Here is a 27,589-nt window from a genome sequence, read left to right as displayed (position 1 = left end):
TATGTACATGTTATTCCTGTATCATGATTCGCTTGTTATATTGAAAAATATAATTTATATTTAGAAATCGATTCTTTGGATGGCAAAAATATGTTCCATGTTGTGTTTACTGAAATATGTATGTTTGTGTACATATGTAAATCATGTACCGGTCACGTTAGCGCGATCTGTATACTAATACGAGGGGACAAACATCACACAAATGGAACTGAAAACATTTACAGAATGTAGATTCCCATGTTTTCATGTGACTACCATTGTCTTCGTATTAATGATAGCGTATTATCATTTCTGGTGACACGCGAGACATTATTTCACTAGGAATATCACAACGCGCGTATGAGAATTGTACACATCTAAATTCGTTAAAATCCGATTGAAAGGCGTTAGCAATTTCAAAATTATATTATACTCGGCTGAACTATTGTAGGCGGGTTCTTCCCCAAGAGGAAAGAATTTAATATTTGATTATGCCTAAAATATACATAAGTTTCATTCTGTTACGATATCATGCAATATACATATTGTACGTATTTGTATTTAGATATTCATACAAACAATTAAGATACGTGTTCCAAATTACAGTATAAAAGATAGTAATCGACATAGTTACACCATACAGTCTATTTTACATAAAAAAAAAAACAAAAAAAAAAGAATAAGTAACGCGATTGCACGTTGCAGTCGTGAATCGTATCACATATGATATCATCATCTTAAAGATAGTGACAGCTTCTTCATTCGTATTTTTTATCGTACTTCGCAAATGTTCATTAAATTTCATTTTCAGCTTATGTACGATAAATGTGACACTTAACTAGCACACGCAGAACGAGAGTATTTCTCAGGGATTAACGAAGGCACCCCAAACATTTCGGGTAATCGACACACAGTTTCTGTCAGAAAATAGTTCGAATCGAGTCTGTTTCGGTACATTCTCGTGTATAAAGAATTTCTTACGAATTACAGTTCATACAATGGAATAGCAATCGATCTTCTGGTAACCATGAGCTCACGGATCGTTAATTAAGTGCCGTAAGATATGTCACGCAAACGATACGTAATGAATTTGGGCACAGTGATAAGAGCCTCAAGTACTGAATGTAAAAGTTAAGTCATGTTAAAGTCATGGATTTCTTAATCTTCCGTAACATAAACGCTGCTTTTGTGTTTATCTATTAGTTGAAGTACAAATGCAACACTGTTAAATAATACATGTTTTAAATTAAAAATAAATTAGCTTTACAGAAAAATGTTCCTGACCATTTATATACGAAACTGAAACCGTTGTCACTGCGCTATCAGTCTTTGAAAGATCAGAACAGTTAAAGTAACTTTACCCAAATGCGATCTTTATTGTTAAATACGCGTATCTTATAAACTCCTGTCTGTCTACACTAACAGTTCTATATGGTTCCAGGTCTTCTATCTGTCCACTATGTACTTTTCTCATACAATCTTTCATCGCAAATTAATGCGTAACATATCATGCGGACACTTGTGTGTATGCGATCGTGTGACCAAGTTTCGAGGTCCTAACATAACCTCGCCAAAAATTCCAGACCCAAAACTTTCGGATATACTCTTCCCATATATCTCTCCCTCACCTCGAAGCGGAAGTTGTTTCATAACACTGTCCTTCGATTACAGTCAAGATCTTTCTTTCACCTTGACATTAAGTTAAATGGTATCCCGACAAAACTGTGTGTGTGTACACGTGTGTGCCTGAGTAGCGCCATTGTGTATCCCCGAAAGTAAGTACCGATCGAGTGACATCTATCGCTCATGGAGGGACTGCTTATTCGCGCCTCGGCGAGAGGGAATCACGCGAATACGCGAGTTTTACCTACGTTCCGTGTGCGTTATCGTTGTTTCGTTTCTTGTGGGAACATCTGTTGGGACCCTCAACGTGGTGGACAAAAACTTGCTAGCTGCCTCGGCCACGCTGTCCGTCATTTTGCCGATCGTGCTGGTGAGTATTTGCTCGGTGCTCGTCGAATGCACACGCTTTTGCGAATCCATATCGTGCTCGTGCGCGTCCTCATGATGATGATCATCCTCGTGGCCGGGCACGTGCGCATGGTCGTCGTCGTGGGAATGGGAATGGGAATGGGAATGCGAATGCGAAGCTGCAAATGAAAAACAAAATTTTGTACCTACTCAACATAATAAAGACACGGTCGTAAGTAGCGAGGAACTAAATACAAAGAAAAGAAGCTTATATCTTTATATGTCATGAATATAAATAATTAATCCGAAATTGAAAATTGTTACTTCAGTTATACTGATATTTTGAGAACCCTGACGTCTGTGTGACGAATTTTGCAGCATTGGTCCTTACGGTTGCAGAGTAGAGTTGTAATTAAATAACGGATATTTATGCAAATTACAATTTTTGAATACTGCTTTACGATGATAATTTCTTTCGATCCTATTAAAACGTTCTGTTCCTCGTGATTAATCCTGCATTTTAAATATAAGAAGATAAAAACGAATCTTGAGATTCTAAAATTATGCAGATCTACAGTTGAATCGAGGATAAAATAAACATTATTATCGCAAGCAAGAATACCTCGGTCTGTACAGTTAATTAAACAATGATAAAATGTAACCGGCGATATACTTGATTATACGTACTTGATTTAGAACTGATTTTATTGGAACGGTAACGTTATCGTATGTTGAAATGGTACGATTTTTATCGTGTTCTTACTGAATCGAAGATTCTAATGATAGAATCCGATAAACAACAAGACATCACGAATTTGTAACAGTTGCATTATGGAGAAAACTTCTTTTCCTCCACTAATGGTAAATATAAAAGAAATAAGACTGTCCGTAGTCGAGAAAGCGTTCGAAAGTCGGTCAAATTGACCATTGACGCCGTGGGGTCGTTGTCACGGATGGAGAAAGCCCATAACCTGGTCTTTTTTCCCGTTGACATCTCACATAGAGACAGAAATATAGACTGTGCATCTCCGTAAAAACGGGCGTTCCAAGTTTATGACATTTCACAAGGTAAACTAATCTTACGAATATGTATGGCAATTAACCATCAAAATATAATGACGCAAATTTCCATTACGATAAAATAAAAAACGTAAAATGCTTCAGTTGGCAGAAAATTAAAAGGAAAAGGTGTAAATTATAAAAGAAAAGTGATCAAAGCGAAAATAAATCACGCGAGCAATTGGATTAGTGGCTAACTGCAATAATCTAAATAGGTTATAAACTTTCCATTACGATATGTGGAATTATCTAAAGATGGCGGTAGTAACGGAAGGAAGCGATATTATTCGCATGCGACAGGTTATGTTAATAGAGGTTAACGTCTGCCGATGTAAACAAACCTAACGAATCGTATACGAGTCAGTAAGTTGGTGTGTGTGTGCTTTGTTTCTTCCTGAATCGGGTAGTGTATCACGTCGGCGTCGTTTCGTCACACGTCTACTATTTTGTCGCTGGCAATAATACCCCGTGAAATCAACTTGCATAACAGGTGACACTTCCGTAAACGCGGTCTGTCATTGCGAGGCCTTCTTTCTAGGTCTCCTAAGCCTAGACCTCTTAAGTAACACATCTGCTATTATTAAAGTGGACAAGAAATGCATTCCGAGCGGCCAATAACTATGCACTTAATCGAGCGTGATAAAGACCCTTGTGTGTTGCGTGACGATCGCAAACGACAGCTCAGGTATGTCTCCCTTACACGCTGGTGTGAAATGCAAGATCGCGGACAGGAATAACGTATCTCGAAGTTACGGCGCGAAACAACGCGACGATTTCACGTGAACTGCTCTCGAGGGTCGATCGTAATGGTGCTTGGGCATGTCACTTAGAAAGCCTGTCACGAATATAATACGTGTTAAATGAACAAACTTAATCTTTTGTTTAGAATTTAAAACGGTTAATAGACAGAACACTTGGTGTAGTTTTGTCCACGACATTTCAAGGATACTATGTTTCCTTGGTGCCCTGAATTTTTATTTTCGTTTCTTAATTCGTTATCGTGTTTCCTTCAAATAACCGTAAAAAATTGTATCGAATGTAAAAAAATTTAATATTATAAATGTAATAGGTATCTGAATTGAGAAAATTTGTTAAATTTCGTGTTATATCGTTACTTTTTTATTTGCATCTAAACTTTGGATTATCAGTGGCAGTTTTGATTACAGTCTAAATCTATAAATGCTTCCTAAATTCTTTGGATTCACGATTGTCCCTGCGGAAGTGCGAACGTTTCAAGTGACATTTCTTTAACGGTACACGATAACCGGCCGAGACCGACTTGTTCGACAATAATATCACGTACTTTTCGCGGAATTAATAGGTTAATAGGTACATCCGAGTTTCATTGTTGCTGTTCGCGCCACGACGATTTCTGTACGGGACGACCATTGCCGCGAAGCAGCGCGCCAATGATTCTTACCGCCCGCTTCCTAAGCCGGCGTGCTACTGTCGGCACGAATCACTGTGACACGATATTCAACCGGCGACAGAAGTATACTGTCGTTCATAAATATGTAAAGGGTGTCTCAGCAAGAACTTGAATTTCGAACCGCGCGCCATTTTCGCCTGTCAAATGGTTTAGGGAAGCCGAAAGGTACATGTGTACACGGTATACAGGTTTTGAATTATGAAATAAACTTTATAATATTTAGGGACGGTTTAAATTCAAACAAAGATAACACTCAGGGTTCCCAATCGCATTCCATCAAATGTCCAAGCACTTCTGAACGGTAGTGTACCTGTACGAGTTATCGGAGGAGTCATTAACCTAATTGCAATTGAGCTTGTCGTATGTGGCGTGTGCACGCACGAGCGACCGTCGTGCAACACGGAAAAGGAGAGAAAAAGAGGTAAATGAATCTGTGTGCGTCTATGGGGGAGGAACAAAGAGGGAATACAGGCAATCTGCGAATTCTCGTAATCAGATGCGTAGACGGGGTTAAAGTGTCTTCAAAGTGAACTAGCACGCAAACTGGCTGCATTATTCCGTACGAACGTCAGCGTATTGCGTGAAGAACGGTCAGTGACCAAACAGAGTTCTCTCCATTCCCGACTTCCGTTATCGCGTAGCTCCGCTGTAGTTTTCGTGAACCATTGCTCGTTTTAATCTCGATACACGTAGAGGAGAAAATCTCTGGTTGTCAACATTGAAGTATCACAATGTTTCTGGGGTAGGGGGGGGGGGTGGATCGAAGTCAGAATCGTGTCTGTTTTAGAGATAACGACGAAACATAACCAATTTCTTTCTCCCTCTTTCTATGACAAGTTGGAATATCCACAAATACGACGCGTTTGTCCCTGTTGGTATAGAGGGTGATTCACTTTGTGTCACCGAGGAATGTATCCGAAAAGTCGTGATAGGAAGACTGTAAAGTCCAAAGAAGATCATAGGAATAATTTTGTGTCGAAGTTTTCACGCGGATAAAACAGTTTGATTGGCCCGTTGAAATTCTTTCGAACTGTCAGTCAGTTAACGTTACACCAAACTTCGTAATTACGTGACGAGATATCAGTCACGATTGACGAACGTTTTGGCAGCCGTTTTCATATCCTTCTTTCTCGTCATCCGAACCGTCACGGTGCAAACCTATCAGCAGGTACGTCCTTGATGCGATCACCTCCCACGTGTTACTCGTACTCGTGGAAACGTCTATCGATTCGACGAAGTAACCCAGTAACAACGTCCCAAAAAGTCACGGCCACGAAAGGCCATACTTGTGCAATTGAGGCTGCTCATCCTGATAAATCTAGTATTCTCTATCCATGAGCTCGATACGGATCCCATCATTCCGATGACCCCTTTACATACAGGGTGCGACCGAATAAAGTAAATCCTCGATGAGTGTTCAGATTTTTAATGTTTAATATAAATTAGTCAAATATTTCATAAACTAATAGCCATCTGCCGCTGAAACAAATATCATTGGCTTCCGAATTCCAAGCGCTATCACTGTGGTAAACATCATCAAAAAGTCAGCGTTACATCCTTTCCTTGTCAATAACGAGGAGTCTTCGAATACTCATGGAGGATTTACTGTAACATGTACAACGGGTACAAGGTGATTCCTTATGAAAGAAATAAAAACGAAATATGGAATACAATTTTTTCATTTAAGGCTTAGTTTTCGAGAATAGCGACTTCGAAAATTAATCTGAAACGCGTGTTTGCACCATAGTAGTAAGTAGAAACGGAATGCAATGAACAGACGCGCTAGCCCAGTTCTACTAAATTGCCCCCGTATCTAGCAGATTTTCAAAGTCGATTTTCTCGAAAACTAAGCTTTAAATGAAACAATTTTATTCTATATTTTGTTCTTATTTTTTTTATAAGGAATCACTCCGTGCCCACTTCTAGGTGTTATTGGCCGCACCCTAAATTCCCGTTTTTATCTAGTCATCCAAAAGATTGTTTTCTTGTTATAAAGAGTGCTATGCTGCACACTATAAACGACCATTTTTTTTAAGGAGCCTACATCAGTACCCTCTATAACAAGAAAATCGTTCTTTGTATGACTATATAAAAATGGAAACTTAGTTGTTTAAAGAAAGATTAATAAAACTAGTATTTCTGATTTCTCGATACTTTACATTTCTCGAGAAATTTATTGATAATAATATACAGACTCCTTTCGATTATAGTCTGGCTTGTTCTACACGATTATTGTCCAGGCGTTATCCCCTCTACTTTTGTTGTCGAGGCTCGGGCTTTGGTCGCAGAAAAAAAAACGAATTTACGAGGGTCTAAAGCATTTCTTCCTATTCGATTATTGTCCCGGCGCGGACCCGAGTTCGGGACAATAATCGAGAGGAGTCTGTACAAGGACCGTTCATCATCCGGGACACAACACTCACTGGCGATTTGTAGTCCTAACATCAGCATGAACCCGACGATAATCGCCATCAGCTGTAACAAGCCACTTTTCTCGTTTGCCCTCTCGCGTGCCAGCACCTCGAAGAAAACGACATACAGCAAGGTCCCAGCCGCCATTCCCTGTAGTATCGTCGGTGTCGGGCCCAGATTCTCGCTGTCGTTCTTGAAATGCCCGAGCGCGAGCCCTACAGCGATCCCGATAGGGGTCACCATCGAGAATATCGTCAGGTATCCCAACGTGGTCTTTGTCGAGGCACCAGCGACATAAAGTTCCATACCGACGCAAAACGATATAACCAATTTATGGGTGGCAATTGCCGCAGCCAGATAGACAACGGAAGCTATCGACGGCTCGAGACCGACCGCTAGGCCCTCGAAGATCGCGTGAAAGGACAACGCTAGAACGGTCAATAGACCTTGGATCGACGTGTTTTTCGTGATTATCGGGTGTTTGTGCTCGTGTCGCTTGATCCTCGGATAATTGTTCAAGTCCACGATCGACGTGTTGTTCACGGGATTACGGTCTGGTGAGGATAGACCGGCTGGCGATGACCGAACGAATATAGGGGGCAGAATTTTCTCATGTTTCGGTTCATCTGGAGTGTCGTCCAGGTGATGGATGGATCGTTTGCTGGACTCGTTGTCCTCGAGATCGTCGTTTTCTTCCTTCCACGTGGATCTGGTCGTGGTGGACACCGTGGTGGTCGAGCCTGTCGATGTCACCGACGATACACCTGGTTGATTGCTGTTGCATCTTCGTACAGAGACCGTACGGTAGAGCAATGCTTCGGATGAATCTGGCCTATCGGTTAACGCAGCGTGAACAGCCTCCTCGACGAAGTAGACCAGAAAGAAACCACCGCAGAATAATAACTCGGAGAGGCTCAACGTGCCTAGATCAGGTAGCTGTTTGCTCAACTGGTGGCGTTCCACGCTGACACGGACTTCCGGGGCTAGGTGAAGGAACGTCGTGAACAGCAGGACCCCGCCGCCGAAACAGAGGAGCAGGGATGTGTAAAGACCCTAGAGGGATTTTTTTTATATGTTTAACATGTTCCACTTAGGTAGGTCTGCGCTCGATGGGAGCAAAGTCGAGTGTTCTTTTGATGGAGGAGTCGTTTGGACAGTTGGCGGATAATCCCATTATCCGAGTCAATATTAACTGGCCACCGACTGTCCTTGGACGTGTGCAGGTGTTAATAAAACGTGTGTTAGAGCCTCGAATGGTAGGTTGGATTAACAGACTGGCACGTTGGATAGTTCAGATATAGTCTTATTTTTTCTTTTTTCTGTAATTAAGGTTGGATATCTTGTGCTGATCCGTGGAATTGGAGTAATCAGCGTTGGGCAAGATTGACTCTTGGGAGCTAAACGCTCTCTGCCCTTATTAGGGATGTTCCATTATGATTCGATCGATTCTCTTGGGTAACATTAATGTTCAAAGTCGATTTTCTTGAAGGTTATTCTATATTTTCATTTGATACCCATAGAACTATCCACGGAAGAATCGTGTTCATCGTGTTCACTCCCTACCAATCGAGGTTCCGTTCACGGAAAACAGACATGGATTTTACGAGAAGAAAAAAAAAAAGAGTAGCTAGTCGGTACAAGCATCCTGTACACGGACAACGTACTTGCGAGTCCGTGGATGCCGTCGCGGCGGCACTTCCGGTGAACGCGTTCGAGACAGGCGTGGATGTGCAGGTGCTGGAATTACTGGAAATCCCTCGTTGTCGTTTCGGACTGTGACTCAACCTGTAACGACCCACGATCAACGGTAACGTTCCTAGGATCAGCGAACCAAACCCAAGACCGATCATCGCTCCGATCTTAGCTACCAACAGTATCGTAGACGTTGTTGGTTCCTCCATTTCTCTAGGCAATAATTCTCTAGAAATCTTCCTTTTGCTAGATTGAAATTTTCTGACGTATTCAGATCGCCTTCTTGCGACTCTTCGACTTTAGTAAGTTCCGTGAGGGAAGATAAAGTACCAATTCGAATTGTCTTTGATTCTTACGTTACCACTTTAGCATTCCATCTTCTTTACTCGTGTTTCCCTCAATTGTCATATCGACCTTCTAGCCCCACCACCTCTAGCCTAAGTGCTCGCATCGGTGTACTTTTTTTTTTTTTTTTTTTTTCAGTAACTGTTTCACGCCTGGTCGATCAAGGGATCTTCCCCCCGGTCACTTTTTCACTTGTCACTCACTGATCAACGATTTCGGGGGAAGGAGGGAGGCACCTTTTCGATCATTGTCCGCGGTGTGCTGGATAATGCTCCTTCCTCGAATCGTTCACGCGTAGGATAGACAGGTAAGACGAGTTCTACGTATTACGTATCGTTTGTCCCGTGAGAATCTAGAAGAGGAAATTAACGTTGGGAATAGCTTCTGCGCGTTTATAGTGATTCACCTGGATTCGGTGTTGCGAATAGACGGAATCTTCAATTCGGAATATTCTTCGAGCTAAGTCCATTGGTATTGCGGATTTTTTTAGGCGAATTTCGATATTTTTTGCGTGGTATTTTCTGGGGGGAAACTGGGATCGATGACCAACAGCCTCTAGGAATTAAACGCATACATTTTCAACGATTTATGACTTGAAACAACGAAATAAAGCGTGTCTGACTACGTACGACCTTTTCCACTATGTCTGATATCTGTTCAAGAACGAGAATTGAGGTCCCTACAGGGAATACGAGTTATCACGAGGAAATGCATTAACCATAGAATTGTTTCGCAACGTATGCACAGTATGTGTGAGTCCTGTTTACACTTTCAAAAAAGGAAAAGTGTGGATGCAATTGCAACACACGCGTGGTTGCTCCGCTCGCCTGGATTCAGGGCACGTGGACCCCACTCACGTGGAAATGCATCGATACACACTACAATAAAAAGGAAAGAATAAAAAACAATAAATTTCTAATAAGATTGCCTGAACAACGAGTGGCGAGAGATTTCAAATTTTCGAGGTCTTTTTGTGAAAATGAAATACATATGGGGGGACAAGAATGATAAAATAGAATTGGGTTGTAATAGTTGTTTTTTTTTTTCACTCGGGAAGACATACGGGATTTCTGATTGTTGGCTTTTCTCGGCCGAAGATATGATGCAATAATGGTGGATAAGGTGAATTGGTAATTGCTCAGACGACGATACCTAACCCAGATCTAACGGAACATAGACTTTACGTGAATATCACGGACCTTTACTGTGGATCTAACATCGAGCTGAGATCTAAAGTGGGCTTAAATCGAACTTAATGTAAATCGAATTCTGGTGTAGATTCCACGTGACCCAAACTGAAGATAGATTAAACGTGGATAATAATTCAATCAAGAATTAACGTTGATAAAATGTTGACAGGATCAATCACCGTTGCATGAAATCAACACCAAAACCTCTTAAGTGTCCATTCATTGGTAAATTTATCCTATAACAACATCCAGATGTGTGATATTGTTTAGGAAAATTGAGAACCAATCGAACAATGACTATAGTTACTATAAGATATGTCGGCTCGAGCAGTGGTACTCTTCGTAACATACATTGGTTGTTCTATTAAAAGCGTCTAAAGGAATACCATAAGCAAGACTACGAATAGTTGTAAACAACTCCGAACTTGTTTTAAAATGTATCTTGTCTTGTACACTGATAATACTCCTCTGCCCATACTAATCGCATTGTATTGTTATCAATTCTTATTACTAGGAAAACCAGAAAAATTGCTTACTGCGAACAGTTCAAACACGAACAATATACCTTTTTTTTTGTTACAAAACCGCATCCAAATTTGCATACCGATATACAGTTCGCCACCACAGTAATTCCATTGTCTAGGATATTTCCTAATCAGCTCAGTTCTCAAAAGGCGATTAATCAAAAAGATTACGAAACATCTTGCAAATGATCCCAAACGAGTATACACTCGCTGGTAAAATGCATCGTCCTAAAGGTCAGGTACCGTTGTTACCTTAATCCAATATTATCAATCACCAGATCGTGCGTTCATCCAGTGTCCCCTTGGCGGAAGCACGAAACATAATTAAAAGGATAAAATTGCGAATAACTTCCCAGACAACTATACTAATTACCGAAGGCATCTCAATCTGACGTACCAATAATTATTATTATAACTAAAACTGCAAACAACACCCCAGACAAGAATACTAATTACTAGACTGTGGAAGTTTATACAAATTCAGTTTCAGATGTACCAATAACTAAAACTTAAAAAAACAGAACAGAAGGTATCTCAACTTGATGCACCAATGATAACAATTATAACACACTATTGAAACCATCGCGCAAGATCTTCAATCTTCCGTTGAAAGAGGGAATCAAAATTGAATACTATAAACCAACTCCGAATGTCCTCATTGGAACACCGCGTGTCATCTCTAACCAGGGACAGAATTTCTCGCGTCGTAACACATTCTTCGCGACTTATCTCGATTGTTTTCTTTCATAAAAGAAAGTTCCCAATGAAAATTCCGAATTGAACGCCGTGAACAGGTTCCACGAGGGGAGATAACTATACACACGTCATCTCGGAACGGGACCGATCTTCCACGCGAGCGCACTTTCCACACTCGAATCCGGTTTTCTCTTTCACAGGGGAGAGAACAACACAGAAAGAAGGATCGCGAGAGAAATATAACACTACACACACACACACACACACGCATACACATGCAAATTATATATTCGATCGTAGGAACGCGGTAGTTCCATGCGGTACGACGGCGAATCGGACACTCCGGAGCTGCTGGGTTGGGGGACTCGACTCGGTCCCCCATCCCATCGCGTCTTACATAGTTCAAGCCGAATCGTTTCCTGCTCCCTTCCCCTTCCATACTCCCCTCCCTACCAATCTCTGGCTCTCCTCCCCCGCCCCGCTGGCCGTGTGCGTGCGACTCTCGTTGCATGCGCTCCACGTAAACCAACCGTGAATGCTTGTTTACAATGATTCTCTTGCCGTTCGACTCGTAAGCTTCCTCATATAAACAGGCAACAATCCACTCAAGGGGAGATCGAACAGTGTGTGTCTGTGCGTGTGTGCAGTGGGTGCCTCTATAATTTTCACCGTTCCAGACGTTTGATTCCTGTACGTAAAGCGGCAAGAATCATCCGATCTCGCCGGTAAACGAATAAACTGACAATGGTTGGCTTCTTGTTTTGGTACGCATTATGTGTACTAGTGGGGAACGTACCGTATACGAGTGAGAAATTCTGCGTGTGTATACAATCAGGAGGGGGACATGGAAAGAAGAGAACGCCCCACAAGCATCACAACGGACTTCGACTCCTCGGTGAGGTGTGTTGATTGATTTTCATCGGTAATCGATCGATCGATATGAATTTCAGGGAATCGATCGTATGACGGTCGGTGATCGTAAACTCGAAACGAATCGGAGACTGTGATAGAAGAATACGCGTGAGGGAACTTTTGTAACGTACAACATGATTTTTTCGATGGGATATCGTTTTATGAATATAATTTACCTAGAAATGCGATAATCTTCAAATGTTTCGTATATTGTTTTTTTTTAAGTTCATTGTTTACACGGTGTTATCTAACAAATGACAACGGAGTGATCCTTACGTGTTTGAAGTTCTTGTTTGTCGATCCTCCTCGGGGATAATTAAGTCTGACAAGGGGACCCAGTCAAGTATATCTCGATATTTTTTCTAGCAATCAATTTCTTGAAAATGAGGGGTACTTCTTACTATTTTCAGAAATTGTTGTAGGTGACCTCCCCTACGCTTAAAAAGAATGTGATTAAAATAACTTGGGATACACTTCGTAGGTTCCCCTCGTGAGTATAAAAAATGATTCTTGCCGCTGTGATGGTGTATCTGCCCAGGTAGACGCGACACAAGACAACCGTTAAGAGTATACGTCTTCGATTACGAATATCGCAACTATTATTTTTCTTAACCTGAAATATTTTAATCTTGAAACTGAATCGGTTCGAATACGATCGGATTTGCAACTCGTGCCCCGAGTCGGCCATGAATTAGCTACGCTATTCATGTATGTATATGTATAATATATACATCGATGAGGCTGATTTCACGGTGAAAGGCACTTCGGTAACGGTCACGCAAAGTCGAATTCATTCGTGCAGAAAACGTAGCGGTTTCGTTACACGAGTTACCACTAATAAAGTATACATATAAGTGCCATGCAACTCGAATAATTCTTGCCGCGGTTTCAAGCGGGTAGCAGCGTTGTCCCCCGACCGGCAATGGCCAGTCGAACGTAATCCTGCATTATTATTAGGCGTTGTAACGATTCGCGCAAGAATTATTCGAATACCTCCAGAAATTACATATCGATTTATTTCACCAGTGTCACATTCCATCGAATGGAAATTACATGTCTGCGTTAATTAATTTCAGCTGATTTATCAGTCATACGGAACGCTTTGGTGCTGCAATATCGCGCTGAACACTTCCATAATGGATACTGTTAATTAGCAATGAATGCTGCGAAACGATTGACGGATTGCAAATAATTTATAGCAACACTTTCCAGTTTGTTGACGATTAATCGAATATTAAGAAATTGACGATTAGTCGGAGAATGGTCCTCCTGAATAACTTCCTTTTTTTTGTTGGAATTGTTAATTATCACCTTTCGTATAGAAACGATTGAACCGTAGAGATATAGTAATGAATTAGTGAAAAATTATTTTGTTTGACATTTTCTTCGGATATTTTCCAATTTCCGTTCAACTGAGTCGTATCACGACCGTTAGCCGCGACGTCAGTTTTTTCCTCGATTCGCTTCAAATTGCGTGTATCGTCTACCGATAAACAGACTATTGACGAGAAGAGCTGGGCGATTACAAAAGAGAAAACACCAATAATTTTCCTCGTGTTTCCACTCATCGGAATTATCGTGTTTTCTTTTTTTTTTTTTTCGTCGCGTTACCGAGAATGTCACCAACGCGTGATTTATTTCAGTTTATCGTAACGGTTTTTTCTGGTCTTTTACCCAGCATACATTCTTCGCCGTGGCGATGGAACCTTTTAATCGCGCGATTGCTTTCTCTTGCTTGCGTTAATCGAAATGGTTTCTTTCGAAAATTGAAATAATTTATTTATGTCGCTTTATCGACCGGCGATAAATATTTTTATTATTCCGTGAACACCGTTCATCTTTTAATCATTTCAATACCGCCAATTCGGATAAGCCCAACTTGTTATTGTCCTACTCTTTGTGCTTTAATTCATGTCTTTCCTCACCGATCGGAGGATTTAACGACTGTCTAAAAATTCGTCGATTAGTTGGAAACGTGTACTCACTTAATATCTGCAGTCCAAACATCAGGACGAATCCTAGGAGAATGGACATGTACTGGTACAGACCCGTTCTGTGCTCTTGGAGAATCTCGAAAAATACGACGTACAGTAGCGTACCGGAAGCCAGACCCTGTGCCAGAAAATTGTGTTATTTTGGGGGGTTGGTGATTAGGGGGTTTTTCGTGAAATATTTGAATTTTTGAAAACTGTTACTATAATGGGGCTAGTGATTGAATACCTTCTATTGACGCCTTTTGCTTTTCATAAATTTAAATAAGTCGATTTACAATAAAAGAAGGGAGTTTTCTTTTTTTTTTGTTAATAAATGAAGAATAAACAAAACGTTGCAATAAGACAAAAAGTATACCTGTAGCAAGACCGGAAGTATGCCGCTAGCTGCAGCGCTTCCGCCACCGACCAGGAGCATGCCTATGCCGATCCCTAAAGGTGAAACGATCGCGAATGTGCAAACGTAAATGATCGAAAGGTACCGTTTGGTGTTGGACGTTATTAGCTCCACACCGATACAGAACGCTATAACGAATTTGTGGGCTGCGACCGCGGCGAACATGTACCTAGAACCAAAATCAGAAATATCAGAATTAAATACCTCACTGACATCTTCAATATTAACGAAACCCAAACCAAAGTATTATCAACACTGTTAGTAAACTGTAGAGAGAAACATAAATTTTCTGTTGATAACAAAAAAAACGAAGGTCGTTCACGACTGTATGCAAGACACGCTAGAATACTTAATTGTTATTTCTCTCCGTTTTTTAAGTATGTCCCCGCATGTCTCGATTACCGCTCTGTGTAAATTAGCAGTACGTTTGTCGAACGAAAAACTTACCAAACGTAAGTGGCCGAACTCTCTAGCCCAATAGCGAGTCCTTCGAATAATTCATGCACGGACAAACCAAGAACTATTAATAAGCCCCGTAGCGAGCTGATGACGAAGTCATCTTTCTCGTCCATAATGATCGGTAACTGGTGCGAATGGCCATGACCCCTGCTGCAATATAACGAACACACAGCTATTTATCTTGTTCTAATTTGAATACGAGTTTACAATCGGGTCCGATCAGCACCGGATCAAGGGGGTGGTCAAGGGGGCTGTAGCGCCAGGCCCCGCGTTTCTGGAGGCCCCCGTTTTGAATCTTCCATTTCGTCATGATAAAAATGTTATTTAATTTTATTTAAAATAAATTTCAATTTTTAAGATTTATGGATTTTCTTGCGAGATATTACACAAAAAATTCCCCCCACCGCTTTTCAACGAAGGGGGCCCCCGAAACTTTCATAGCCATGGGCCACAGAAAATCTTAATCCAAGCCTGGGTTCGATCCGCGGCCACTTGTGTAATTCTCTTACCAGTGACTGCTGACGCCATTCGGCGGGTTATGCCCATTTTCCACCAACTCGTTCGTGCTCCTGCTGACCTCTTTTGTGGAACTTTTCGCCCGTTGGGCCTGCTTGTTCCTCAAATGCGTGTGCACAGACTCCTCGACCAAGTACATAATGAAGAATCTGAAAGTTTATGCGCGTGTGTCACTGAACCGATCCAGCGGTTGTATTTTCATGAAAATCTTGAGACAGTAAGTCGGGCAATCTAGGTATTAAGTACAAAAGAAGGATAGAATTAAAAGACAGATAAAATACAGGGGACACAAGGGGGAAAATTGACATCTGTACTCTAATTTGCAGACTTGTTTGGTGGGTCAAGTAAATCGATGGATAATCCGCACTTAGTGTTCGTATATCTCACAGAGATCCATCTACTTAATGTAGATTGGACATGCAACGGGACACGTAACGTACAACGAACCTTTCACTTAGCTACTTTCAACTTATTACTTATTTCAGTCACTTCGGAATGTTTCTTAACTGACATTTGCAAAAGGAACTGAGGTGTATTCTCGATACGATGGGGATGGTATTCATATTCATATAAAAATAAAATATTAAACTCTATGACTATGAGTGACTTCAACTTTTCGAGGTGGGTTCAAATATATCCCACCACGCATAAAAAGCTAAGCAAAAGGTGGGATAGTTTTTAACCCACCTAACCCTAAAGAGTTAAAGGATGTTTTAGGGCTTTAGTTGCCTGACGGTTGAAAGACATAGGGGGGACCAATGGCGACAAAGTTTTTCGAATCGAACTTACCCGGCGCAAGTGAGCACTTCGGCCAATGAGAAGTTGAGCTTAGGTAGTTTCCCGTCATGGGTAAGATGCTCCACACTTTCCTTTACTTCCGGCAGTAGATGAAGGAAGGTCGTGCTGAAAAGCACGCCGCCCCCGAATCCGAGCAAAAGACTCACCAGCCTTGTTGACCTACCGTAACACCACGAATATTCAATCGTGAGTGGGAACTCTAGTTTATCGACTCGTGTTGGGATTCGTAATACGGGATTACGTCACAGGGGTTCGTCTTGTAACCGTTGGCGCCAGCGAGCAGCAGATGCGTCGCGCGCACGGTCGTCACGCTGATTAATAAACGCACCGTGAAAACTTCACGCTTTAGGTGGTGTTTACATTTAACGACCCAGATTTAACTGGGTTATCGGTTCGCGAGGTGATTTACTGCTTGGTGTCCGACATGTTGAGGATAATCGTAAGTTTAGGGTCGGTGAGAAGGACGGATGAACGTAAGTCGCTCTGTGTGTGTGTGTGTATGTGTGCATGTTCGCGGGATCACACCGGTGGCTGGGAACGAAGTTTGAAGAGAAAAAATAAAAAACCCCTATGTTATGTCTGGAGAAAACTGATAGTGTCGACAGAAACGGTGATATACCTAGGATTCGCTATGTCGTTAGCGTTCCATTTCAACCACTTCGCCATTTGCATCGGTAGAATGCCCATGCACGTGCTGACTCCGCACAAGATGATCATAGTGACACCCTTTGCTATCAGTACGCTAGACATGTCCTTGTCGTGGTCGTGGTCGTGCTCGTGCTCCTCTTCGTGATAGGAATCCGCCGTCGTCATCAGTCTTCTCGTCAGCCAATTATCTTCCATCGGAGACATGATTCCCTGTTTATCGTCGAAGTGTCGATTCAGGTATCTTGAAAAGCAACAAATTTTATACGCGTTTACACGAGATATTTACACGTTTAAACGATACCAGATTTGTTAATATTTATATAGGGCACGAAGTAAAATCCCATTAAGGCTCCTGCAAAGACAGCATGGTTAGTAATGAACAATTTTCTTATGCATATTCTGTAAGTAATATCCGATCGGTATGTGCAAGATTGTTTTGTGGAAAATTTCGTTTCTAGAGGGTGACAAAGTCTCAGAAGACAATTTCATTGAGACATTAGAACACACAAGTCATTCATTGGTTCCACAATTATGTTAGGAATAAAACTTCATTAGATTCAGTGAAATCTGTTTGCTTCTGTATGTTTCACGTACTCTGACATGCTATATAATTATAGAAAATCAGCAGTTTAGTGATCAATTTTTTTACACATAAATTACGATATCATTATAGATTTCTTGAGGATTTAGTTACTACAGGCTATATGTATATAAAGCATTAAGAATTCAGATGTCTTTTTGTGGAATGTGCAGTGTTCTAAATATGATTACATGCAAACTCATTGATTGTAGCGGTTGTTTATTAAAATTTAGTGGGCGACCTAGTGAAACGAGTGAGTAAGTGTAACCAGCAGAACGTGATCAATCGCTCTGCACGTCGGTAACGTCGTGACGCATAAGACCACGTTTAATGAGGATTCGTTTCGTAATCTTCGTAATGTATGACAATGTGTGTATGTACATACAATTACTTTTTCCTTTATTTCTTTTGTCATGGTATTCTATGGTGACTGACCGATAGATTGGATTAACGAGAGTTTGTTAATTACGATTACGATTCCTGGTAAGTACGTGTTCGTGTTGGAAAACGAAGAATTCTTTTTTATCTGGGTGACATCTGATACGCGCTTTATCGGTCTATTTAAGGATTTATTTTATCGACCGTTATTGAAATAGTCGTTTGTATTATCGCGCCGACACACGAGCGACGTTATGGCCGTTTTTACGAAACAAAATCGCGAAAACAGCTTCGTAAACCGCGTGAAGGTTGGCCGAAGTTCTATTCGACGAAGGACAGTCGTAGATAGGGATTAATCGATCCAAGTAAATACAAGTAAATAATCGATACTTTACTTTCGATATCAATTTTTAGTATCGATACTTTCGGTTGCGATATATACTCTGTATCGAAAAAAAGTACCGATATCGAATGGAGCGAGGAATCGATATGAAAGTTAATGAATCTGAAGGTGGTTGTCCCCCAGTTATATCACTTTTTTTTTTAAGTGTTCGTTAATAAAATATATGTCTTCGTTAAAATTAAAGACAGGCAAATTCATTATCTGGATAAAGAGTTTATACTATAAATGTTTTTGTTCAATCAATCGATTCTTAATATTATTTGGGTAAGATTATTCTCAATGAATAGGAAATCTAATTTGTCTGTGTCGATGATTGTCAGAAATACGAGTCGAAAGTTAAGAATTTCTAAAAATCTCGAACCCCCATGGTAAAATCCCTCCAATTCGTTCCCAACTCACCGTAATTTGAAATTCACTAATGCCTGAACGTGGCTGCGGTATTGCGTCGCGACACCTGTTCGTTCCGCCCGTTATTATCGAACTGAGACGGACTTCAAGTGTCAGATATGACTGTCAGAATTAACGTACTACCAATAGTCTACCTTTTTCCAGTGATGTGAATTATATATAATATGTAGACTGTAAGTAGCATCGACAATGTCGTCTCTGATTGTTATTTCAAACGCCGGTAAGCGATAAGATTTGCCACGATGATGGAGAGGAATACTGCGTTAGGCAGTTTCAGTTATCGGTGTTAACCTGTAAGGGAGAGTGTTGATACCGCAGGTGGTCGCAATTGAATTTAGGTGAATTTGATTGATGAATGGAGATGATAATGCTTTCATGTATTTTTAAATGTTATATATACGATTCATTATTATTTCATTTTATGTAGATTCTATATGTATATAATACTCATTTAATATTCATCTATCATCTGTTAAACTGTGTAAACTATATTTTATCAATCTATTTTACTAATGAAATGCATGTATTCATCATACAATGTGTATATGTATACATCATACATGTACAGAAATCATTAGTCAGCTGAATGATAGAACTTGATCGTATTGTTCTCATATCATTCGGGTACTCGCGTTTCCATACAACGGGTAACGTACATACATACGTATACAGTGTACATATAACGAATTGTTTTTCTGTTTTTATTTTTCAACGGAAATTTTCAGTTCGCGGAGTACATATCGTATTTAAATCGGTCGATAATAATCGTTATCGTGATTACGTAGTGTTGTTTCTTCTTTCTGATAGTTATCACTACGAATCGAAGTTTTAAATCAACTAAGTGTCTATCTCTCTATCACTTAGAAATTTCTCGAAAGGATTTTCTTACGAAATGTGAAATATATGGTCCATAAAAGAGTAGGAGATTTTAGGTTATGTATTGGTACAGTGGACTCTTGATATATTGCTCCGATTGTAGGAGAGTAAAAATTCTCAGAAGCGGTAACGTATAGGGAATGTCGATTCCGATTCGATTGTTAAACAATCGATTCTTTCTATTGTTTTCGATTCTTGGGGACCAGAGAAATCCATCACCACACAGTGTTAGTTGTACCTTTTTCGTGTTAGATTCGTTCACGCGTGTTACTCGGAAGTCCCCAAAAAGGTACACTGACTAGGGCGTCCTACCACTTGGTTTCGAAAGTTTCTGAAATTAATGCCAAATTAACATTAATTTTAGCATTTATTTCAGTACTTAATTTAAATTTACCAAGTGATAAGAGGCCCTTATTTTTACGCCACTTTTTCCCCTAGCGGAAACCGAGTTTGTTCGCGAGGGTACAACAACAGACAACACGGAGGTTATGTTTTCCTCGTGAAATTGCAATTTCTCGGGACGACGCGATGCGTACGAGAAACCGGCTCGCGTTTCACCGTGTTTTCGTTTTATCTTCGAGACCGTAACCAATCGGCTCGCGAACGGTCGTTAAAACTGGGAATAGAACGAAGGATCGTCGTGAACGGGGAATGGTACTACGTAGCACCGTGGGGCTGAATGTGCAGTGAAAGTATGCCTGTTATGTTCCTCCTGGCGAAGGAAGGAACAAAAGAAGGGAGAAATGACTTTTACGTCTATCCCCAAGGTAAACTGCAACCGTATGTACATGTACTTGAACGAAGTCACTGGCATTGGTCGTTATCCGTTTTAACATTGCTCATCGTCAGTGATCATGTTCGAATTTGATGAAGCATAGTATTTCTTCGTTTGAAGAATTTGTTTTCAAGTACCAACATATTTTAGTAAACGGATTAGGTTAGATTATATTGAACTTTATCGAAGAATTAATCGAACTAAAAGTCCACCATTTCCCCACCGTTACGGACCCAGTTCTTGACTAGTTTAGTACATGTATACATAGATATTGTAAAGGGTGGTCCACGTAACTATATCACCGGGAATATCTGGATTGCTTTTGATAATATTAAAAAATGTTTCAGATACAAGTTGAATGGTTTCGCGGGAGGCATAATTTGACATGATTAGTTTTTCCGTAAGTGGAGGCGTAGAAGACACATGAAGGTCAGGTTTATTTTTTCTAACGGAATCATCTATTTTTTTAAACCATTAGTCGATGATGCTTGTTATTCCCTATAAAAAGGTATTAAGCTATTTATGCCGAAAAATTCATTAGTTTAGGCTACGTTAGTTTGTTTCAGAGTTGGGCAAAATTTTATTCGAATAATACACAGTGAAAAGCAGCAGTATTTAAGGGTGTCATTCTGAGCTTTAAACAGTCAATGAGATTAAATAATTGTTCGACAAATGTCGATTCATTCATAAAGAAGTACTATTTTATTATGAACATTGAAATTTTCACGTTTAAACAATTAAAAATGACGAAATACTTTTTTTTACCTTTTATTCGTTATTCGAAACTTCTTATCTAGATAATGAGTTTGCCCATCTCTGGTTTGTTTGAGTATTAGTTTGAGCTAAAGAGGGTAATGTAAGTGGAATAAGGTGATCATTATTGACCGAATGATTCGGTGCAGCTCATAAGCTGAAGGATTACGACTGGAGCGGCCCAAGAATCTGTATTACGTTTTTGTTTCTTTTAATTTTCATAGTAAGAATTATAATTGCATTATAATTACAATTAAAATTTTTAAGGGTGCATTTTCATAGTCTAAAAATTATTGTTACATATCTCATAATTGTTTCGTGTTGTTATATCCACGATAGAATTTCGAGTTTGTTACTCGTTCTTCCGATTAAAATCATATATAACCCGTAATTTACGTTTATTACTGAAGGTGTGTTAAATAATGATAACAAAAAAAAATATTTTCCATCGATTAACCGTTACACAGACAATTTTTGCGACCACGATGTCGTTGCCTATTTTTCATTCTTTATCGATATTTACCAATAGTACATTTCATTCTGTATTTCCACCTGTTCCCACATATCCATTAGATATTGACTCTGCATACATTTATCGTGACTCAGGCGAGCGATCCTGTAATTCCCAGCTCAGACTCGAGTGTGTTTGTTTCCATAAAATGAATATAGTTATAGTAGCCGGTTCCGAACGTTTGCACGAAACAAACTATTTTTCTTATCAACATATTCGAAGAATTTATTATTCCGTAGTTTATGTTTAGCAGTAGCGTCGATAATTTTCCCAAAATAGATTTCAAGGATCTGCGTTCTCGGTCATAATGTTCGTCATTTAATTTATGGTAATATCAATCCGAACGACCGTAAAATAGTTATCTTTTCTTCAATAGTCTCTTAAAAAGCACCTCGAAATCTTACGAATTTCACCAAAAATACATTCCGTTAATTAAAGCATCCTTTATCGTAACGATCGATTCTTTGGAATTTCCGTGTTTCTCAATCTTTCCGAAACTGTCCCAAGCTCGTGTAAGTTAGTTTTACTAAAAATCAACAGAACTGTTAAGTAGACCTTAAAAATAACTGAAAAAGAAACAAATTCCAAAATAAGCGTCAAAGTGACAAAGATATCCCCGAGCATCGAGCATCGTGAAGCTTACTCAGCGAGATCCTTTATAAAATACTCTCTTGATCTGCATATTAGGTCGTCCGAAAACTTCGTGTCGTTTTGGAACGTAGAATTGCGGTTAATAATTTTTTACTTTCTATCTTCTATCAATAACAAATGTTGTTTATTATCCCGACATATTCGAATCGTTATTTAAATAATTTCTCATCTAAATAATGCCCAACTTTGACATTAGGTACCATAACCCTACAATTTCGCAGATAGTTTTGCTAAAATGTCGAAGAACAATGGTCAAAGATATCCCTGAAACACTGATCGATCTTTCTCAGAGATCTCCCCACGGAAGTTCCTTTCGCGGCAGGACGTTTCTTTTTATTTTTTTCAAACAACGTCGACAGGGAATCCTCCTTTCTTGCCAAGTCGCACACCTGACAGATCGACCCGAGGCAAGAATCCCCCATTCGTTTCGAGGATTCCCCGTCGAAGGACGTCGGTGATCACCGCTCGAAGAGACAGGAGCCCTTGTCCGCCATACCGCAAACATGTCCGCGAAACCAGTTTCGGCCTCCCCGTAATCGTCCAAAAAATCCCATCGAACAGTTAACGAGTGCCTGGCGTTTTTCCTGTAATTTGTGTGTTCATGTATCTGTGTATGTGTCTGTGTGGGGGGTTCCTCTCACAGCCTGGACCCTTTTTCACGTGACGTTGGTCGTTCAAAGGATTTAGGAGACATGTACGAACTGTTATTCCGACCGCAAAAACCGTTTCTGATTTATTCGACGACTTCGCGGAGCCGCCATTTTGTCCGGTAACGGTACATTACTGATAAATATTTTTAAATAAAAAAATTAGGAGATACTCTGTAAAATACACTATTTCAAACACGGCAATTTTTTTTGGAAATTTTGTTGAGAAAAAAATTCCCAAAAATCACTTTCTTTTTCGACATCCTGACTGGGCGTAATCCCTTAAGGTACGTTTTCACGTGACATTAAAAGTCACGGTATCGAGTCAATTTAGTCGTACGTAATAGGTCATTTATTTCTCGTGAATGTGCGTTAGTAAAAATAATAGAAGGATTAAGGGAGTAGAAAGTCCACTGTATTGGCTTCTGAAGAGATAAAAAAAGCAAAAATTTAATTTCTAAATAATCCCGTTATCTCGCGGTTTCGACGTAGAGGAAAAATTTGATGTCCGATCAACATGTCGCTTAGTTGCACGACACTTGGTGGCAATCAAGATAACCGATTAATCGATATATTTTTAGTCTTCGTGTGTAATCGATGGCCGATGCTGTATGGAGTAGAGATTCGAGCCGATAAAAAAGTAAGTGGTTCCGGGAATTTCTTTTGTTTCTCACATGACAGCTTGATGAAAAGCATGCCAAACGAATCGCTGTCAGTCTATAATCATTGTCCAACGCGAATACAAATGTTATTAATCATTCGGTTCACGAATATTCGATAATTTTACGGAAAAGTAAGAGATAATAGGGATTACATTCAAGGAATAAGTTTTACCCGAGATTACATATAAATTTTTTTCTAAAAAAAATTTTTCTGATAAAACTTAAATATTAACAATATTTGCCACGTCGTTAAATAGTTTACCACCAGAAATTTTGTTCCAAGTTTCGAAATCACAGAAGTATCTATCATCGAAATCAAATTACGATGTACGATAACGATAAGCCTTGGAAAGGGGAGAAAACTTGAGACAGTCACGAAGACTTCGCTGATTACCATCTCGAATGGATCGACTAGATCATAGTAAATTACGGAAAATCTGTTCATTCTTATACAGGAATTAACAGAAATTCTTTGAAATCTGTATACAAAAAGCATACACTACTTTGCTTGTTTGCAAATCGTTGAAATCAAATGTGCAAAATCGGACAAATGTAAATTAATTGATTTGAAAAGAAGGAATATAGATTTCACCAGTGAATGAACATTAAATGGCGCGAAAATTAGTTGAATATGAAACAAGGAATTGAACAAAAAAAATCAATATTTAATCATTTGCTTATTTTAATAACTTAATTCACTTGTTTTTTGTATATATGTACAGGGTGATCGGTAAGTGGTGGTACAACCGAAAAGGGGTCGATTCTATATAAAAAGAAATAACTCGAAAACTTTCTTGTATGAGGTTCAATGAAAAAATCAATTTTGAAAATTAATCTCAAACGCATGTATTCCTCGTGGTAATAAGTGAAAACGGAATGCAATGATCAGACGTGCTAGCCAAGTCCTATTCGACTTTTATCTTCGATTTTCAATGTCGATTTTCTCGAAAACGGAGTCTCAACTTATGTTGAAACATATGTCAAATTAACCCTTTGTGCTCCGTGCATTTTTGGCGCCTGTAAATAGTCTACTCCAGGAATTTTTAGGTGATATTTCGTGAATCACAACACTTTGGAAAAAATGCAGCAGTTTTTCGAAAAATCATTTTTTTATTAAAAGTTTGCACTTGCACATTGTACAATCGATTTCACTGAAGCTCTAAGAAACATAAAAAAATATGTGTTGACAGTATAGGTGGTAGTTGGAGTAGATCGCCTTTACTTGCTGTGCCAGCCACATTGGTAGTTGGAGCCCAATGGGTTAGCATTCGGTTTAACATTTATTTTTTTTTTTTTTTAGAAAATTTATTTTCCCTCTTAAGTATCTTATTGGGTTCAGAACAAAATAGAAAACTCGTTGGATCTGTTGAAGGTTTTGTTTTTTATCGTATTTCACAGAGCCCTATAGGCTATAAATGCATAAAATCCGCAGTCTAGTTATAACGAACGAGATTTTAACGAACCAATTAGATCGTTGTAGCATACCCCCACTGTATTGCAATAAATGTTAAACCGAATGTTAATTTGGCATAAATTGTATTAACTCCCTAGACCAAGTAGTAGTAGACTCTTCCTCTACGCCGCTTTTTTTGCGTAGCGGAAGTCGAGTTTGCTCGCTAATGCGGTACAGTGGGTGATCAAATTATTACGAACAGATGGAGAAATTACATATTTTATGTTTTCAGTGTCTTTAGGACTTTAGTAATGAAGTATACCTTTCCTCCTTTTTTTTCTCTTAACATTATAGATACACAATTTAACTATATTTTGGTATGTTCAGTTATCGGTGTACAGAAAGACGGATATTTGCACAATAAGAAGCTATTAAATTGTGCTACCGTTGAGAATTTGTAAATTACGACTTATCGCCGTTGACATGTATGTTTCTTTTGTTGAATGTTGGTTTCCTTGATCATTATTTATTCTAACACTGTTAAGTTATGTTGTGTCAATAAAAAATATTGAATGTATGCTGAAAATATATATATTTTTTGAGAAATATATAATCGTTGTCATATGTCAGTATAAATATAACAATATGTTTCGTAATAAAGAAGGTACCATTATAAGTGTATTTTCAATTCCGTTCTAGATCGAAATTCTAATGATTCCTACCTCGAAGTGTTAATAATAATTTTATCAGCCACTGTACGTACATCTCACGTATATTGTTCAAAACGAAAAAATACGTGATGTAACACCATTTTATAATAATCACTGGCATAGGTACAAACAAAAAAACCACATCTTGTTTATAACAGCTTCGATGAATGCGTCCCACGAAACGATGTTTCGCCTCTAAGGCGACCTACTCGCCTAGGGTTCATACACAAGTGTGTAATTCCGCATATAAGGTGGCTCGTGCAAATTTGGATTAATCATAAATTTAGTTAAAAATTTACCAGAACATACATAAAAGCTTCAACTTTTTACTGCTACGAAAAAATCACAAGATCAACGATCAAATCATTGAAACAGAAACGTTATAAAAATGTCTTTTTAACACGATCCTTATAGAACTGTAGTTGATACTGAGAGGTTAATCACTTCTTATTTAGTTACAAAAAATGACATTTTCACAAAAAATTAGGTGGTTATAGATTTGCTATATGGAGCCCCAGCCAGATACGACACCAAACGCGTGAGCTATCTCAATCGAACAGGCCCGGCAGGAGCAAGTTCAACGGAGACTGATGAACCATAGACCCAAGCAAAGATGAAGGAAAAATAGAAGGAAAAAAAAACGAAAAAAAAAAGTCTTCTCACGTGTCCGAATCATCCACGAAAGTCGCGCGAGAACGTCGTTGAAGTCCGAAGGCGATCGGAGGCGGTGAGTGGGTACCCGATCGCGGCGAGTCACACGGCGAACTGAAGACAGTCGGGGGCCGTGAATGAAGAGCAGCAGCCGGCCGAAGGCGGCAGGCTCGATGCAGGAGAGATAGAGAGAGAGAGTGAGTAACCGGAGTGGCGTGTGGTGAAGGGTATATGTACACACTTTCGTATATCACTCTTGTGGTTTTTTCGCATCGGGAATCCCTGACGTGTTGCGCGCGCATGGTGCGTATATTATATGGCCGCAGAGGCCCTCCCTCCGTGACGGGGAGATCCCCGCGGTTGGGCCCCGATCGACGACGATTCACCCTGGTCACGTGCGACGCGGACGTGATGTGTAGATACAACGTTTGTTCGCCGTTGTTGCGTCTGCAGCATCCGTTTAATCGCGGTATGGTGTAATACGACCGGCGCAGCGATCCAGGCCATGACGTTCACGATGGGCATATATCTACAGGGTGTTTGGAAAAGATGGGACAATTCGTAACGTGTGTATTATTCGTGCAAATACGAGTCGAAAAGTCCTTTACCATTTTGTTATCTGAAGCTCCGTTTCCGAGATACAGTAAAGCCTCGATGAATGCGACACCGAAAAAGATTGGACAATTCGCAACATGTGTATTATTCGTGCAAATACGAGTCGAAAAGTCCTTTACCGTTTTGTAATCTGAAGCTCCGTTTCCGAGATACAGTGAAGCCTCGATGAATGCGACACGAACAACGGCCACCACTGGGGGTGTGTCGCCCTCTGGAATCAATTAGAACAGGGTAAACAGAAGCTTAGCGGAGGATCGACTTCGTATGAAAAACCGATTTATGAAGGGCTGAAAAATTTTGAGGTTTGCAGTAAATACTTCGAAGCGGACCCGAGTTCGTCCCAGCAATAATTTACCTAATTAATCGTGATGTAATACAATGTCACGTCAGAGACCGGTTATCTCCAGTGTTTTTATAGTGACACCGATAAAAACCATAAAACTCGTTACAAACAACAATAATGGTAAATTCGCGATACCACAAGCCGGTTGTTTTCATTCTGCTTTGAAGTTACTCGGAGGACTTACATACGTCGGATGACTTGCTCTCGTTTGTTGT

General features: G+C 39.8%; 1 protein-coding gene across 3 annotated transcripts; it reads right to left on the bottom strand.

The window, feature by feature from the left end:
* Positions 1 to 1,372: 1,372 nt before the first annotated feature.
* Positions 1,373 to 26,605, bottom strand: LOC107188835 (zinc transporter ZIP3-like). Of its 3 annotated transcripts, XM_015577205.1 has the most exons (8): positions 26,429 to 26,605; positions 16,990 to 17,259; positions 16,362 to 16,529; positions 15,566 to 15,721; positions 15,045 to 15,206; positions 14,559 to 14,766; positions 14,195 to 14,321; positions 1,373 to 2,129 (listed from the first exon to the last, which is right to left on the bottom strand). In XM_015577205.1, the coding sequence occupies exons 2-8, from the start codon at positions 17,220 to 17,222 to the stop codon at positions 1,843 to 1,845; spliced, it is 1,341 nt and encodes a 446-aa protein (XP_015432691.1). In that variant the 5' UTR covers positions 17,223 to 17,259; positions 26,429 to 26,605; the 3' UTR covers positions 1,373 to 1,842. The 3 variants fall into 3 exon arrangements, with proteins under 3 accessions (XP_015432691.1, XP_015432689.1, XP_015432690.1); XM_015577203.1 differs by lacking the exons at positions 14,195 to 14,321; positions 14,559 to 14,766; positions 15,045 to 15,206; ... (2 more) ...; positions 16,990 to 17,259; positions 26,429 to 26,605 and adding exons at positions 6,862 to 7,903; positions 8,515 to 9,239; positions 11,425 to 11,535; XM_015577204.1 differs by lacking the exons at positions 14,195 to 14,321; positions 14,559 to 14,766; positions 15,045 to 15,206; ... (2 more) ...; positions 16,990 to 17,259; positions 26,429 to 26,605 and adding exons at positions 6,862 to 7,903; positions 8,515 to 9,320.
* Positions 26,606 to 27,589: the final 984 nt, after the last annotated feature.

Source organism: Dufourea novaeangliae, unplaced genomic scaffold (assembly GCF_001272555.1).
Source record: "Dufourea novaeangliae isolate 0120121106 unplaced genomic scaffold, ASM127255v1 scaffold141, whole genome shotgun sequence".
In the NCBI taxonomy this organism is placed as follows: domain Eukaryota; kingdom Metazoa; phylum Arthropoda; class Insecta; order Hymenoptera; family Halictidae; genus Dufourea; species Dufourea novaeangliae.
The sequence above is the reverse complement of the archived record's forward strand: the minus strand, read 5'-3'. Positions and strand labels throughout refer to the sequence as shown.